General features: G+C 48.2%; 1 protein-coding gene across 3 annotated transcripts; it reads left to right on the top strand.

Moving 5' to 3' along the window:
* The first annotated feature begins 37 nt into the window (after positions 1-37).
* On the top strand, positions 38-15,028 carry LOC122385475 (2-hydroxyacyl-CoA lyase 2-like). 3 transcript variants are annotated; one of them, XM_043373800.1, is made up of 3 exons: positions 38-50; positions 12,304-14,021; positions 14,430-15,028. In XM_043373800.1, the coding sequence occupies exons 2-3, from the start codon at positions 12,369-12,371 to the stop codon at positions 14,652-14,654; spliced, it is 1,878 nt and encodes a 625-aa protein (XP_043229735.1). In that variant the 5' UTR covers positions 38-50; positions 12,304-12,368; the 3' UTR covers positions 14,655-15,028. The 3 variants fall into 3 exon arrangements, with proteins under 3 accessions (XP_043229735.1, XP_043229733.1, XP_043229734.1); XM_043373798.1 differs by lacking the exon at positions 38-50 and adding an exon at positions 9,168-9,281; XM_043373799.1 differs by lacking the exon at positions 38-50 and adding an exon at positions 9,276-9,318.
* The last annotated feature ends 18 nt before the right edge of the window (positions 15,029-15,046 follow it).

A 15,046-nucleotide genomic window follows, 5' to 3' on the forward strand; every position in this document is an offset into this window, starting at 1 on the left:
GCGCTCGAGCCGCCGGAGCAGGTGGACACGAGTGAACAGTGGACAGCAAGGTGGACAGTGGACAGTGGACAGTGGACACTGGACAGGGCTGCGGCAGGGGGGAGTTACTGGGGGTTCAAATGAAATTGTCATTCTAGCCCATGTTCCCAAATATTGAAATTAATTTGTCCCCGACGGCCCGACCAAACATCCCACCGTCTAGCCTGGCTAAATATTCGGCAAGTAAAAAACTAAGCAGAATGACGCGTTATTCCTGAATCCTGATTCCATCAGTCCTTTTACTACCCAATTAGTACCGACCTGCCCTTGTTTTCGATCACATTTCCCTCAGACCCTCAGCCCTACAGGTCCGGTCCCGGACAAGTTCAGCCAGGCGGCCGAAGGGAGACCGGAGAAGATTGTAATGGAGCCAAGTCTCCGAGCCACCCTCCCACGATCCCACCGGGACAGCCCTCTCCCAATGGGAGGGATGGGCTCAGCTGCAGCACTGCACCAGACGGTCGTCGTCTCAATCTGTGCTACGATCCCCATCTCCACCCGTTCGTCCTCATTCCACGAGACTCCTGTCCGTCTCCGTCCTGTATGTATGTAATTAGTAGGTACGTTTATCAGCTTACGCAAGGATTTGTCCAGAGGTGAAGATCTCGGGGGTCGGAGGGTCAGGACCCCCCCCCCCCCCTGAAAACGAATTACTGCTATGTAAGTCAATGGTTTATGGTACTGCATCCAGCCCGCCTCCATTTGCCCAGCCTGGACCCCCACCCCCACCCCCCTGAAGTTTTGACAGATCTTCACCCCTGAATTTGTCGACATCGTATCTCAATGTCATAAAATAAACAGACAGATTCTTTAGACTCTTTCGGTCAATTCAAATTGTGACCATTGCAGAGCCGGAACTGGATGATAAGAATTAGGAGGAGACATTGGTCCGTGGGCGGGCACCCTAGTGTATCATCTGGGTTGAGCCCACCCAATTAGACAGGCCACCCATCCCACTGAATAATCGCCGCACCCGGCTACGGGCATGCTCGGTGCTCCTATGGGAACACGCGTGCTCGGCATGCAGCGGCGCCGCCACGCTTTTATGAGCACTACGTACACCCGCATGCAGGTTAGTGGTAGGCTCAGGCACGACACCCAGGGTGGGATGAAAATTTCCCCAAGTTCCAAGGTGCCTATTTATAACATCACCAAAACCTGAAAACTCTCTGGATTCGTCCCACTGATTGTCGAGAAGTCAACATTTTCATTAAAATAATACAAAATGAGTAAAACGAATGATCTAATAAGCACCCAGCTGACCAAGGGAAAGACGGCTGTCTCTGCCGTCCCTCCCTTGGCTTCGAACCGATTGCAGTCTGCAGAATGATGTATGTAGTTACAGTTGCACTTACACTATGGGGGCCTGGGGCAGAAGCATGCCTTTCCAGCCGGCGAGTTTGTGATGGTGAAAATTTTCTTCGGGACCACCTTCATAAATAGCAATTTCGACTGTTATTTGAAAACATTTGTACAACTATTCTGTAGTCAGATTAATCCGAAGTCCTACTTAATCCTTTTGTCTGTTTAGTCGAAATGGCTTGAATACAATAAACAAAACAAAGCAACTCAGATTCAGACGCTGTATTTTCATGTTACCTATATGTACATACATTGGACACTGCCTTTCTGTTGGGCGTCGAGTTACACCAGGTAGGTACACTGGCGGATCCAGGGGGGGGGGGCAAACCGGGCCAAAATCAGGTTGGGGGGGGCTAAAATGGGATTTGGCCCCCCCTTTCTGCAACTGATTTCGTCCCTGTAAAATCGCCTCTGGGACGCGATCGGCAAACATGCATGCTAGACAAACTACTCAGTGCGTCGTCCTCACAACTCCGTGAATACCTACCTAACTGCTTCCTGAAGTGGATGGACAGCAGTAAGCCGTCAGCATAGCAACAGACTGGGATACGCGACTTTGCCCTCGCAGGCCAAGTTAATCACACTGAACAGTGAACTCGAATCCTGTCTCAAAAGTCTGGTAATTCTTAATCTATCCACTGAATTCAGTCATACAAAGGATCAATGAAAGTTACATACGAGTACGTACGTGTCCTATTCTATCCAAAATTACTCCTCACAAACCACTTTGGACATAGTAAAATGCCACCTTCCGAGGCTTACATATATATTTCCAGTGATGCATCTGTATTATATTTGTATTGTATTGAACAATCATAAGCGATCCACATTCTCAAAGTGCGTGGCGATTACTGCTCATCTATTTGACCCAAGACCAACAAATAAGTTTTAATGCGCGTTGCCCCTAAATATATCTGACATATGCTCTTCTCATTTGTTTCATTGAAGCCAACGCTTAGAGATACTTGTTCGGGCATCTGCTGGTATTTCCAAGGGTTGCTCCAAATTGGCCCAAAACATTTACCGAACCGAGACCATGCGCGAGACGATGAACACTAATTCAGTCTCAGAAGTGTGTTTTTCTCAACGAGTTCACCAGACATGGCCACCAGACACTTTTGACGCGCCCCTTCCTAAGGGCCGATTAAGGGGTAAGGGGTAAGTTGCACACATCTGGAACCCGAGACTGCGGCTATATATTGACTCGAGGAATCGTTTGCGGCCCTTATTTTGGCGATCAGACGAACCCTTGAGGCACTTTTGACGCGCCCTTTCCTTTAAGGGCCGATTAAAGGAAATAGTTCACTTTTTAACATGGGTTTTGAACTGGAATAGCAGTTCCGTAGCTTGGGCTGAGACGAGCATAAATCAGGAGCTTTTACAGCCCAACGATCACCCTAGGCAAAGATATTCTATTTCTCGTCCCGAAAAAGGTGTCTTGCGTTGAGGATGTGTGCCTTGCATATATTTCCATCCAGTATGAAAAGAGCATGGGTCCCGAAAATTCTTCAGAAACTAGAGAAATTATCTACGAGAACTCTAGAGAAATTCTCGTACTGATCAATTAGGACATTCAGGGGAACATTATCAGATCGAGCAGATCGCCCAAATGCCGGTGGCTGCGATAATTTCTCTGTTTCTGAAGAATTTTCGGGACCCATGCTCTTTTCATAATGGATCGCGTGTGCCTTACAGAAACTGAAAAGTTCTTCCTATATCAAAATATAGAAAATAATCTTTTGTTATAAAAAGGTTTTATTTTCTTTGCTGATTATTTTGAACATAAAAAATCATAAATCCGTTGCAAAAAAATAATTTCGTGAAAGTGAACTATTTCCTTTAAGGGGTAAGGGGTAAGTTGCACACATCTGGAACCCGAGGCTGCGGCTAGATATTGACCCGAGGAATCGATTGCGACCCTTATTTTAGCGATCAGACGAACCCTTGAGGCACTTTTGACGCGCCCCTTCCTTTAAGGGCCGATTAAGGGGTAAGGGGTAAGTTGCACACATCTGGAACCCGAGGCTGCGGCTAGATATTGACCCGAGGAATCGATTGCGACCCTTGTTTTGGCGATCAGACGAACCCTTGAGGCACTTTTGACGCGCCCCTTCCTTTAAGGGCCGATTAACCCGCGCCCGGCTGGGGGTCCTGGATTTCCACGCCCTGCTGGGGGGGGGGTGTTTGAACACCCCCCCTTCTAACTCGGCTCCTGGGCCACGTAGCGATACGCGGAAGGCGGCGTTCGAAAGAGCGTCAAAAATAATGAGGAAATCACTTCGGTCAATTTTTTGGTCAGGTCAAAGGTCAGGTCACCAGAGGTCATTGAAGGCAAAATTTCGCCGATTTCCAGGTCGAATGTCGAAAATTTCCAAGAAGCCAACGCATAACTCGGGAACCAATAGAGCTACAGCGCCGCGGAAAAGCGCATTCGATAGCCCTATTAACGCCCTTTCTGAGTAATTCTCTCAGATTTGACCTAACGTCAACGGTTTTGCCTGCAGGGGGCAAAAACTGCAAAAATAGCCGATTTTTTCGGAAACAGTTTTTCTGCAATAACTTTTGACCCAAGCATTGTACGAGCTTACTTTTACCGGCATCGTGTTCCTCTTGTCAAGACGCATCGAATGAACTATAACTTGACCTTGAAAGGTCAACTTGAAAATTTGACCTCAGGTCAAGGTCATGACCTGACCGGAAAGGGTCATGTTGCATATCAGTCGATCCGTATCGTCGAGCTGAACACATCTAAGGCGTTTTCATCGCTCTAGCATGCCTCTATCAAAAGTTATTTGCGAAAAACTGTTAGATACCATTTGTGACCTAAGATGACCTCAGGGCATAAACAGGGGTCACGGACACCATTTTCATGTTCAGTGTGTCTAAACCACTTGTAATTCAGTGTTTGGGAGTGTTTATAATGTATTCCGTCCAAAAGAGGCGCATTTCAGTTTTCTCCCATTGACTTATAATGGGGAGGTCGCAAAATTGACCTGACCTTAGGTCATCGATATCAAAATTCTGAGATATACATTTTGTACATGCTATTGCTCTTAGCAATCGCTGAAAGTTTCAAAGCGATCGGTCACTCGGTGTAGCTATGACAGACATTGAAACTTTTTATGAGGTGAGGTCACTTCAAGTGACCTGGTGACCTGACCTTGAATGACCTTGGTCTGAAATTTTCACAACATGTGTAGAATTGATGTATGATAAGGTGTACCAAAAACGGCGGCGCTCCGCGCCGCCGTTTTTGAGATATCCGAAGGTTGGGACTTTTCAATTAAGAACAATCACTATTCTTTAGAATTGTGATTTTCTATTGAAAATCCCAACCTGAGCTACCTCTCTAGGGGGGTGTTTAGCGTTTCTGCCGCGATTTAGGACATCTTGATACCCTCGAAAACGGCTCGTTAGATTTTTTTGCCATTTTCAGCGTTTGGTCCCCTATGGGGGAGCTACCGGCTGGTACCAGTCGCTTGAAATATAATTAACCCGTTTTGGGGTAATCGGCACGTGCATTTTCCCATAGGGTTAACATGGGGAAAAATTGAAAATGCGATTTGCGCAAAATCTGTTCAGTAATATTTGTCCACGTTTTTAGGGTCAGTTCTTGGGCTGGCACCTCACCTTCTGGGGGTAATTATTTAAAATATAAATGACAAAATTTCGGGTAACCGATGCCGACAGTTACCCCATGTTGAGCCTATGGCAATTTCGAAAAATTATTTTCAAATCGATTTTGCCAAAAATTTCCACGTTAGATTTTGAAAATGTTCCAATATGTTGTGCCCCGGGGTGTCGGCTACCACGTGGTATGGGTCAGATATGGGGCGATTGAAAAGCACGTGCCACGTGCAAACGTGTTTGATGGGGTAATCTCCGGGAAAATCCGACATTGGCCAACTTGGGGTCCTATGGCGTGGAAACCACCCCACCTAGCGACACCAAATCAACGCAGCCGGTGAGCAGATGAGTCCAGCTTGTCGCACTAGTGGTCACGTGACGCACGTGCTATTGCACGTGCCGTGGCACGGGGTCAATTTTTGTGCTTACATACCCGAACATTGTAAAATGCAAGGAATGGGGGAAATAGCCATCAGGCCGTCAGTTTTTATGATAGGGTCGATCTGAAAACGGGTATAGACATAGAATGAAGTGGGCTAAGAAACTGCTATCTCGGATTTTTCGAAAAATGGAAAATTTAAAATTCTGGGGAAATTATATATTCGAAAGATGAAATTTCCCTAAATTTTGACGTTTTTCCAGTTTAGCCGTCCACTGTTCAGTGACGGTGACAGCGGCCGGGGTCATCTTTTATATGCTGATGGCCACGTCGATGGGTCATCGCGTGGCGTGAACGGTGAGGCTATCAAAGGTCCGGCACGTGTCACGTGGCCACGTGTTTTAGTCGCGTACCTCCCAGATTATCGTGTGTTTGCCGATTTGCGGCCCTATAGCACGAAAACAGCACAAGCCAGGAACACTGAAATGGTGCAATCAGTGAGGGGACAAGTCCTGCTTGCACCACCGGTGGTCACGTGGCACACGTGCAAATCTGGGCACCTCCGTTGCGGAGATATTTTATGTGAAATATTCAAATGTACATAACTTTTTCAGTTTAAGTCCGATTGGGCTAGAATTTGTTGGGTGGATGAATTGTTAAGCGACATGAACGAATGCGCCATGTTTGTTGCAGTGCGCCACGTTTGTCTCAAAGCGCCATTTTTGCCGCAAAGCGCAGAATTTGCGCAACTTTGTCGAACATTGGACGATTAGGATGCGCTGTAATTAAGGGATGGCTGCTTACACGGCAGACATGAATGCACCACATATGCCGCAGGGCGCCATATTTGTCTTAATGCGTCAGTGTTAGCGTTTTGCCTACGGCGGGCGTTTTTTGCGGCGGTGTTTGCGTTTTTTCGGGGTTTGCGTTTGACGGCGGGCGGCCGTTTTTGCGTTTTTGGCGGTGTTTGTGTTTGGCGGCGGGCGGCCGTTTTTTGCGGTGTTTTGCGGTTGGCGGCGGGCGTGCGTGCGTTGCGAAGTTTTTTGCGGCGGTGTTTGCGGTTTTTGTGTTTGGCGGCGGGCGGGCAGGCGATGCGGGTGTTTTTGCTGTTTGCGTTTGGCGGCGGGCGGCCGTTTTAGTGGCGGTTTGCGGCGGGCGGCCGTTTTTTTGCGGCGTTTTGCGGTTTGCGGCGGGCGGCCGTTTTTTGCGGCGTTTTGCGGTTTGCGGCGTGTGGCCGTTTTTGCGGCGTTTTGCGGTTCGCGGCGTGCGGCCGTTTTTTTGCGGCATTTCGCGGTTGGCGGCGGGTGATGCGGGCGTTTTTTTTTGCGGCGGCGGTGTTTGCGTTTTTTCGGTGTTTGCGTTTTGCGGCGGACGCGCGTTTTTTGCGGCATTTTGTGCGTTTTTTTCTGCGGTTTTCGGCGGGCGGGCGATTGTTTTTTTTGCGAAGTTTGCGTTGGCGTTTTAGGCGTGCGTTTTGCGCGTTTTGCGGTGTTTGCGTTTGGCGGCGGGCGGGCGGTTTTTCACAATTAAAGTCCCAACCTTCGGATCCGCAGTGCTGTTCGACAAGCGCTGCCCGGGCCTATTTGCGAAAAACCACAAGGGGGGGTGTTCAAACACCCCCCCCCAGCAGGGCGCGGGTTAAGGGGTAAGGGGTAAGCTGCACACATCTGGTCCTGGAACTCGAGGCTGCGGCTAGATATTGATCCGAGGAATCGATTGCGACCCTTATTTTGGCGATCAGACGAACCCTTGAGGCACTTTTGACGCGCCCCTTCCTTTAAGGGCCGATTAACCCGCGAGTTGCTGGGGGGGGGCGTTAAACGCCCCCACTTTTTTCGCCGGGCCATAGCATAAAAACGGCGCGCCGCAGGCGCGCCAAATTTTGGGTACCTGTAGGGAATTGATTGAAGTTTATTGTGACAAAGTTTCAAAAAAATCGGTTGGAAAATTTTTGAGATATCGAGGTTTTAGTGACGTCATGATTTCTGAGTTTTCGACCAAAAACGGCATATGTTCAAAAAATCATATAAAATCACAGAATAGACATACAGACATGCCGTAAATGCCATTAGACTGCCAATACCATGAACAATCAAATGGCTATCTTCGATTATTGATTATCGTTCCGCATTTTCCAAAATCTTGAACTGAATCTTGGCAATTTCTCGTGACTACTTAACGACCATGATACATGCATTTCTTAAATTGAACTTTCTTAGCCAAACACGTACACATATGATAAAATGAATGTCACCATCGTGTTCTACGCCCCAAATTACCCATAAAACATGTGTCACAGGCTGCGAATATCAGTTTTGATTTTCGGGGATATGTGCCTACCCGGTTGACCTGACCTTGACCCTGACCTATGCTTGACTGACCCCTACATGGAGCGGACACTCTTGTAGGCTTTATATGATGGATTGTGCCCCGTTTTGACAGAGTTTGTGACGAGAGGCGCCCATTGCGAAGTCCTGAAGTCCATGCTACTGAAAGCCCGATTTCAGGTGTTTGACCTGACCTTGACCCGACCTGTGACCTCGAAATTCAACTTTAAAGTACTCATCTGAAGCGTCTCGTCGCGCTCTTTCGTTTGCCGCCTCGTGCGTTTCGCTGCGCCTATTGGTTCTCGAGTTATCGGCTGGGGGCGTTTAACGCCCCCCCCCAGCAAACGGTGGGTGGCGAAATACCCCAGCAACTGCCGGGTTAAGGGGTAAGGGGTAAGTTGCACACATCTGGAACCCGAGGCTGCGGCTAGATATTGACCCGAGGAATCGATTGCGACCCTTATTTTGGCGATCAGACGAACCCTTGAGGCATTTTTGACGCGCCCCTTCCTTTAAGGGCCAATTAAGGGGTAAGGGGTAAGAGCTAGGGCCAAATAAATGTCATATTCTTGCTCCCCGTTCCCCAATTGATCTGATAGGAGTTTTCAAGCGATTCTGAATCCGACGCTGTATTCGTTGCTGACATATTTTTTAGCTTCACGGACATATTTTTTAGCAGTTCAAAATGACAAATGTAATTTTGGTATGTCAAAACTGGTCAAAACAAACTGAAGTTTGGTGATTTTTTTTTCAATTAAAAAACTTTTCAAAAAAACGTAATTAAAAACTTTTTAAATAAAATGTTTTAATTGCCGCGCCAGTATCGCCGATGAAGTGTTAAACCGAACACGAAACGTCCGATATATGCTGAGTTTTTATTTAATTTCAACGAAAGCTGAATACTATAAAAACTTTTTTTTAAATAAATTAACTATTTTTCACATTTTGAGCAGTACGTACTGTACGTAGTGGATTTCCAAGTCAAAAATTGCACTACGTACAGTGTACGTACTGTACGTAGTGGTGGCGGCGCCCCTGTCGGCATGGGATAAAGCTGCCCGTCCAGCCCGGAACAGGAGTTTGAGGCAGAAAATCATTCGGGAACACATGCTTTCTCTTGTCTCTTTGGAACGAAGCTATGAGTCTCATAAGATGATGAGAACATCATCTACATTCTACATTCTACACAACTCATTACTCAAGTCTCAACAGTCAACAGTAAAAAGTAAACACAGCGTAACTCCAAAGCGCAACATTCGTGTCACGTGTGAAGGTTTAACTTTACCACGGTAAGGAAATAACTGCATCATATGCCCGATATTTGGGATATGGCATCAATATTATGCAGCTTGTAAGACGCGCAAGAGGCAAATATATAATGTTCACTAAACAGAATTGTAAAAAATAAGCCGCCAGTTGCTAGGTAACCGCTTGATAAACAAACGAATCTTCACACGCTTTGCTTTTGTTCTGTTGTCGCTAACGCAAAGTTTTTCGTTGAACATGATTTTTTGGTTTGGTATGTAATGTCATGGTATATTGAGTAGGTAAGTTGTTTTTAGGGCCCCAGCAAGCAAGCAAGAGGTGAATGTAATGTAGGGTTATGTAGTATTGGTATATAATGGATTTTACGGGTTTAACGGTTTGTACCAATTTAGAGACAAATTGGCCTAGCAATTCTTGAAATAGAAAACACTTCCACTGAAGTATCGTCAACACTTCTTTACATGTGTGCACGTGCATTAGCACCCTACATATGGTAACTACTAACCTGTCATCCAATATGTGCCAGCCGACAATCCCAAGTTTCAGTACAATCGGCTCAGAAGCAACTGAGTTGTTGCAAGAATAAATTTATTTTATTTACTGGCGATCGGAGAATCCCCTTGGCGAGCGGTGCCTTACCCTGGGCCTGGTGTTTGTTGTCAAAGTTTAATGACCTGCTGGCCCTGATTGTGATGCTTTTTGCTCAGTTTTGCCAGCGAAGAAAATGGCCTAAAGCACCTGCTCTCTACTCTGCGCTGGCCGCGGCCCAACATGCAGCAGGGATGCATGCGCTTACAGCGCACCCCTGGCCCGATCACCCCCAAATTTCAATGCAGAGGCTGCAACAACTTACAGATTCAGCATAGATTGAGTCATAAAGCTGCTTCATTTAAATCTTTGTTCAACTTATGTTGAGCATTGTTGTCTATGACAAGTGAAAGTTTGATGTTGATGTACTTCTTGTTCTTGTTGGATAAGGGCGCGTAGCTCATAGCTGCCAGGGCTCAAGCGTCCATCAATTCTTTCTTCTCTCACTCGGTGTCTCATCTTGTATTGCTGATAGGCGATTTTGCTTTTGGGAAACTAAGCAGGGTCACTAAGCAAGGCTCTGAAGGATGCGGTATAGCTGGGAATGGGTGTGCAAGGACTTTTCGCGGAGAAGGACAAGGTAGAGTTAATGTTAGTAGGTTATTTCCTCTTCTACTTAATATTAATCTTGTTAGTTCGCACAACTTTGATCTGATGTAATCTACTAGTTAAGATTGCTAAAAGCGGGAGAGAGCAAAATTCGGTCAGATAGGCACTAACTAAACGACACTACTTAGGTCATACATGGTCAGTTACACAACGATCGAAGGAAGTCAAGTAACATCTCGTGACAATCGTCACAGACACAGCTGTGGTGCAACGTACGGTTAACCAGCAATCACATCGGTGTCAGATAGAGCACTCGCAATTAATGTTGATGTAAATAATAATGAAATTGATATAAATTGTAAATACTTACAAAATGTTTTTAACATACCTCTAGATTAAGAAGGCCTTGTCATATACTATAGTATAGTACTAATATAGTACTAATATAGTACTAATAGTAAGTATGTTTATTGCTTGAAACCAGTTTTTCTTTAGTCAATTGAAATGCTATTTACATCAGCATCTGTATTCCATTGAATTTGGGAAGAACTATGTCAAATCAAAATGAGTTCTGTTTCATTAACACGGGAATATTTTGCCTTTGGATGAAGGGTTGTTTTGTAAATAGTTTTAATCACAAGCTGTTTATTTGTTAATATAATTGACAGTGTCATGGCCTGGCATTTTTTTTTTTTTTTGATTTGGTGATGTGCCTCCATTTATTATAAGTTTAAATAAATATGAAACTTTTGGATTATAAGTGAAGCAATGGACACTGCATTCAAATAGTACCTACCTAAGGTGGCATCACATACAACTTAACCCTCGCCCGTATAGGGGGGGGGGGTCGAACGGACCCCCCCCCATGGTTTTTCGCGAATAACTCGCGTAAAAAGCGGCCGATCGCGACGAAACTTTCAGTACCCTCGCGTTCATCAATTTCACACCTACCCTGAAAATTTCATGACCCTGAATCAAATGACCTTTGACCTGTGACCTACTTTTCGAGACCATGTTTGGCTGGAATCGCGATTCGGCGTATGTCGGCTCGCATTAGCCGCGCGTTTGCAGTCTTTTCGTGGTTTCAAGCGCTCAAACATGTGATATGATGTTGCCCCCATGCATTAGGGTGGGTGTCAAGGTCACCTGAAGGTCAGGTCAGGTCATTGACCTTTGATGACCTCGGTTCACTTTTTCGAGTTTTACATGTTTCTATGCCAGTTTTGGGAGCTGAATTCGAATTTAGCAACCATATGAACATTTACGAAGTAGTTTTGGTGCCTTCGTAACATGTTACGAAGCTGTCAGAGGCGGTTGCCACCTACTACGAATACCCTTACTGGTTGACCTGACCTGACCTGACCCGACCTGGCCTAAATACATGAAGACATCATCTGTGATCAAAACTAACATGATATTCGTGATCAGCATCCCGAAAAAAACCCATAGCAGCCACACTTTACGACGTTCTAACAGGTCCTGATTTTCCCGCCTTTGGGGTCATTGACCTGACCTGCAAGGTCAACCAATGACCTAGGACCTTAAAATTGGGTATCATCGGCTTCCTCTCGTCACGGGCAACACGCTCGTTTTTTCCGCGAAGCTCTAGCTCGATCAGGGGCGAAACGGCAAGGGGGGTCCAACGGACCCCCCCCCCCCCCCCTTATACGTTCGCGGCTGGAAAAACACCAATACGGGCGAGGGTTAATGCATCCATCACCCTGAAAGGTGCATATGCATCTAGAGTTTGACCATATCTAGGTGGATTTAAATATATCATATTATCCTATGCTTGAAACGGGCCTTCGAATGGGATTACCTAGTGATTGAAAGTGCTGATGACAAGCAATCCCAATTCTGAAATAATGATAATAGGTACTACTACCTAGTTGAGTACCTACTTAAGCGCTCATCCATTAATTTGGATTTTGGCTGGGAGACAATGGCTGGGAGGCTGGGAGCTTGAAATTTGTTTGGCATACTACACACATCAAATGCTTTTTTTGCTTTACTTTCATTGCTTTACTTTCATTGCTTTACTTTCATTTTTTTTTTGTTTACTTTCATTTCATTACTTTTAGATTGCTCAGGCACAGTCAGATTACATTTTGTGGTGTTCTCACAACTATTCTGTAAATAATCATGAACAACTCGTTCTGTTGGCAGCTGAATCAGCCTTTATCTGGTTTGCACATCACACCTGAGCTCAGCACCCCCAAAACGCCACCATCATGTATGGACTGGAGGACCCAGCGCTGGCGCTGACCTTTCTGGGCACCGCTCTGGTGGGAGTCTGTACGGGCCTCATCTGCAGCCGACTGAAGCTACTCTACATCTGGACTCACCCGCCGGACCGTAACAGCACGCGCACCGGCGGTGACCTGGTGGCAGAGGTGCTGGCGAGTCACGGTGTGAAGCACATCTTTACCCTGGTCGGCGGTCACATCTCGCCGATCCTGGTGGCCACCGAGAGGCTCGGAGTGCGGGTGGTGGACACGCGTCACGAGGCGACGGCCGTGTTCGCGGCGGACGCTGTGTCACGCCTGTCGGGAACCGTGGGCGTGGCGGCCGTCACGGCGGGGCCGGGCGTCACGAACACCGTCACGGCCGTGAAGAACGCTCAGCTGGCCGAGTCGCCGCTGTTACTGCTCGGAGGGGCGTCGGCGTCACTGCTGAGTGGCCGCGGGGCGCTGCAGGATATCGACCACATGACGCTGCTCGCCTCAGTCTGCAAACATCGCGTCTCTGTACGCTGTGTGCGGGACATTGCGCCGGCTCTGAGGTATGCGATACAAATAGCACAGAGTGACACTCCCGGCCCTGTGTTTGTCGAGCTCCCTATCGACGTGCTGTACCCAATCCATCTAGTTCAGCGCGAGGTGGGTGTCAAGACTGGCAGTGGACCTGTGCAACGTGTCATCAACTGGTATCTGCAGAACTACGTGGACAACATCTTCGCTGGCGCGTGGGAGCCTCGCCCGCTGACACCCCTGCCACCTGCGATCCCCCTACCGAGCGACTCCGAGGTGCGGCGTGCGGCCGAGCTGCTCCGCGCCGCCCGCCGGCCGCTGCTGCTGCTGGGGAGCAGTGCCACATCTCCACCGATCCCCGCTGCCGATACGCGCCGTCACGTGGAGGCCCTCGGGGTGCCCTGCTATCTGGCCGGCATGTCACGTGGCCTGCTGGGTCGTCGTTCTCCGCTGCAGCTGCGACAGGAGCGACGTACTGCGCTACAGGAGGCCGACCTCATCATCCTGGCCGGTGCCGTGTGCGACTTCCGTCTCTCCTACGGACGCGCGCTCGGCCGCCGCGCCAAGATTGTCTCGATTCACCGAGACCCTCGCCAGGTACGCCTCAATTCCGATATGTTCTGGAAGCCCACTCTGGCAGTCCAGGCCGACGTGGGCTCATTCATCCGCGAGCTATCCGCCGAAATGGCGGGCCAAGTGCCTGACAAGACATGGCTGGACAAACTCCGCGCTCGTGATGACGCCAAGGAAGAGAAAAACGCGGAGATGGCGCGTCAGCCGACCGCCGAGCATCTGAACCCGCTGAAGGTGCTGAGCCGGCTGGAGGAACTGCTTCCCCCGGAGGCGCTACTAGTGGTGGACGGTGGAGATTTCGTGGCCAGCGCCGCGTACGTGCTGCGCCCGCGCGGCCCCCTCGCCTGGCTGGACCCGGGAGCGTTTGGCACGCTCGGCGTTGGTGGAGGGTTTGCGCTGGGTGCGAAGTTGGCTCGGCCTGAGGCCGAGGTTTGGCTGATATACGGGGACGGCTCGTGTGGGTACAGTGTGGCAGAGTATGATACGTTCACCCGGCACAAGACGCCTGTCATCGCGCTGGTCGGGAACGACGCCGGTTGGACGCAGATCGCCCGGGAACAGGTGAGGACCGGACATATTCTGTCTATTTATATAATATATTGATAATTTATGCTGTTCTAAATAAGACAGCAGCGAGTAACGCTCATCACTTTTGACGCTGACATGCTTTTCTTGCCTCCGCGCAGGTGTGAAGTTCAGTTATGGTATTTGCTGTTGGCAGCTCATTGGTGGACTTAGTTCCTTCATGTATAGGATTCTGTCCGCATTTTCCCTATCTCGCATTTGTATTGGAATGTACATACACAATTTATTTTGCTTTACTTTTACAATGCGGTGATCGTCAAACGTTTTTCTCTCTCCTGTTATTTTCCAATCACTCTAAACTAACACAGTTATGGCTGTCGCATCCCCGCCAATTTCCTCACCCGGCCCTCTCACATAGTCTAACCACCCGCTCTTGTCCCCCAGGTGCCCATGTTCGGCACGGACGTGGCCTGCCGGCTGGCCCACTGCCGTTACGACACCATCGCCGAGGGTTACGGCGGCCGGGGCCTGATGCTCACCAGAGAGCACGAGGATGCCATCGACGAGGTGCTCCGGCGCGCCCAGGCGCTGGCCAAGGAGGGCCACAGCGTGCTGGTGAACGCCCTCATCGGCAGCACCAAGTTCAGGGAAGGCAGCATCTCTGTCTGAGGTCGTGAAGGAGGTGGACGTCAGACGAGATGTAGTGGAAGCTCATGTGGTGCGCTGAGCTCCTTTAGAGGGGTTGGTGCAGATTGGGAGCGGTGGCGATTTTTGTGCAAGGGTAATGCTATGCGCGTGGATGAATTTACAGTCATTGTAATGTAGCGCTCATTGTTAATTGTAATCGTGCTGTACCTTTTGGGGCGGTGTTTTATGTATAGCTATATTTTGATTAGACGTGCCAGTCATGCTATATATGCGGTGAAGTGTATTAGTGTTGTCACGAATCGGTGCTTAAATAACCAGTACCCTAAAACATGGTTAGCTTGCAAATCGGCTTACCGAAATGAGGTTGTGATAAACAATATGACTGCTGAAATTTGTTGGAGCGTTTATAATCT

The sequence above is a fragment of the Amphibalanus amphitrite genome, unplaced genomic scaffold (genome assembly GCF_019059575.1).
Source record: "Amphibalanus amphitrite isolate SeventyFive unplaced genomic scaffold, NRLGWU_Aamphi_draft 000220F_arrow, whole genome shotgun sequence".
NCBI lineage: Eukaryota > Metazoa > Arthropoda > Thecostraca > Balanomorpha > Balanidae > Amphibalanus > Amphibalanus amphitrite.

What these genes read in the sequence shown, in the direction of transcription:
- LOC122385475 (XM_043373800.1), top strand. Translation starts at nt 12,369, where the DNA reads ATGTATGGACTGGAGGACCCAGCGCTGGCGCTGACCTTTCTGGGCACC. An exon ending in CGCAGATCGCCCGGGAACAG is followed by an intron (nt 14,022 to 14,429) that starts GTGAGGACCGGA and finishes CTTGTCCCCCAG; the next exon opens with GTGCCCATGTTCGGCACGGA.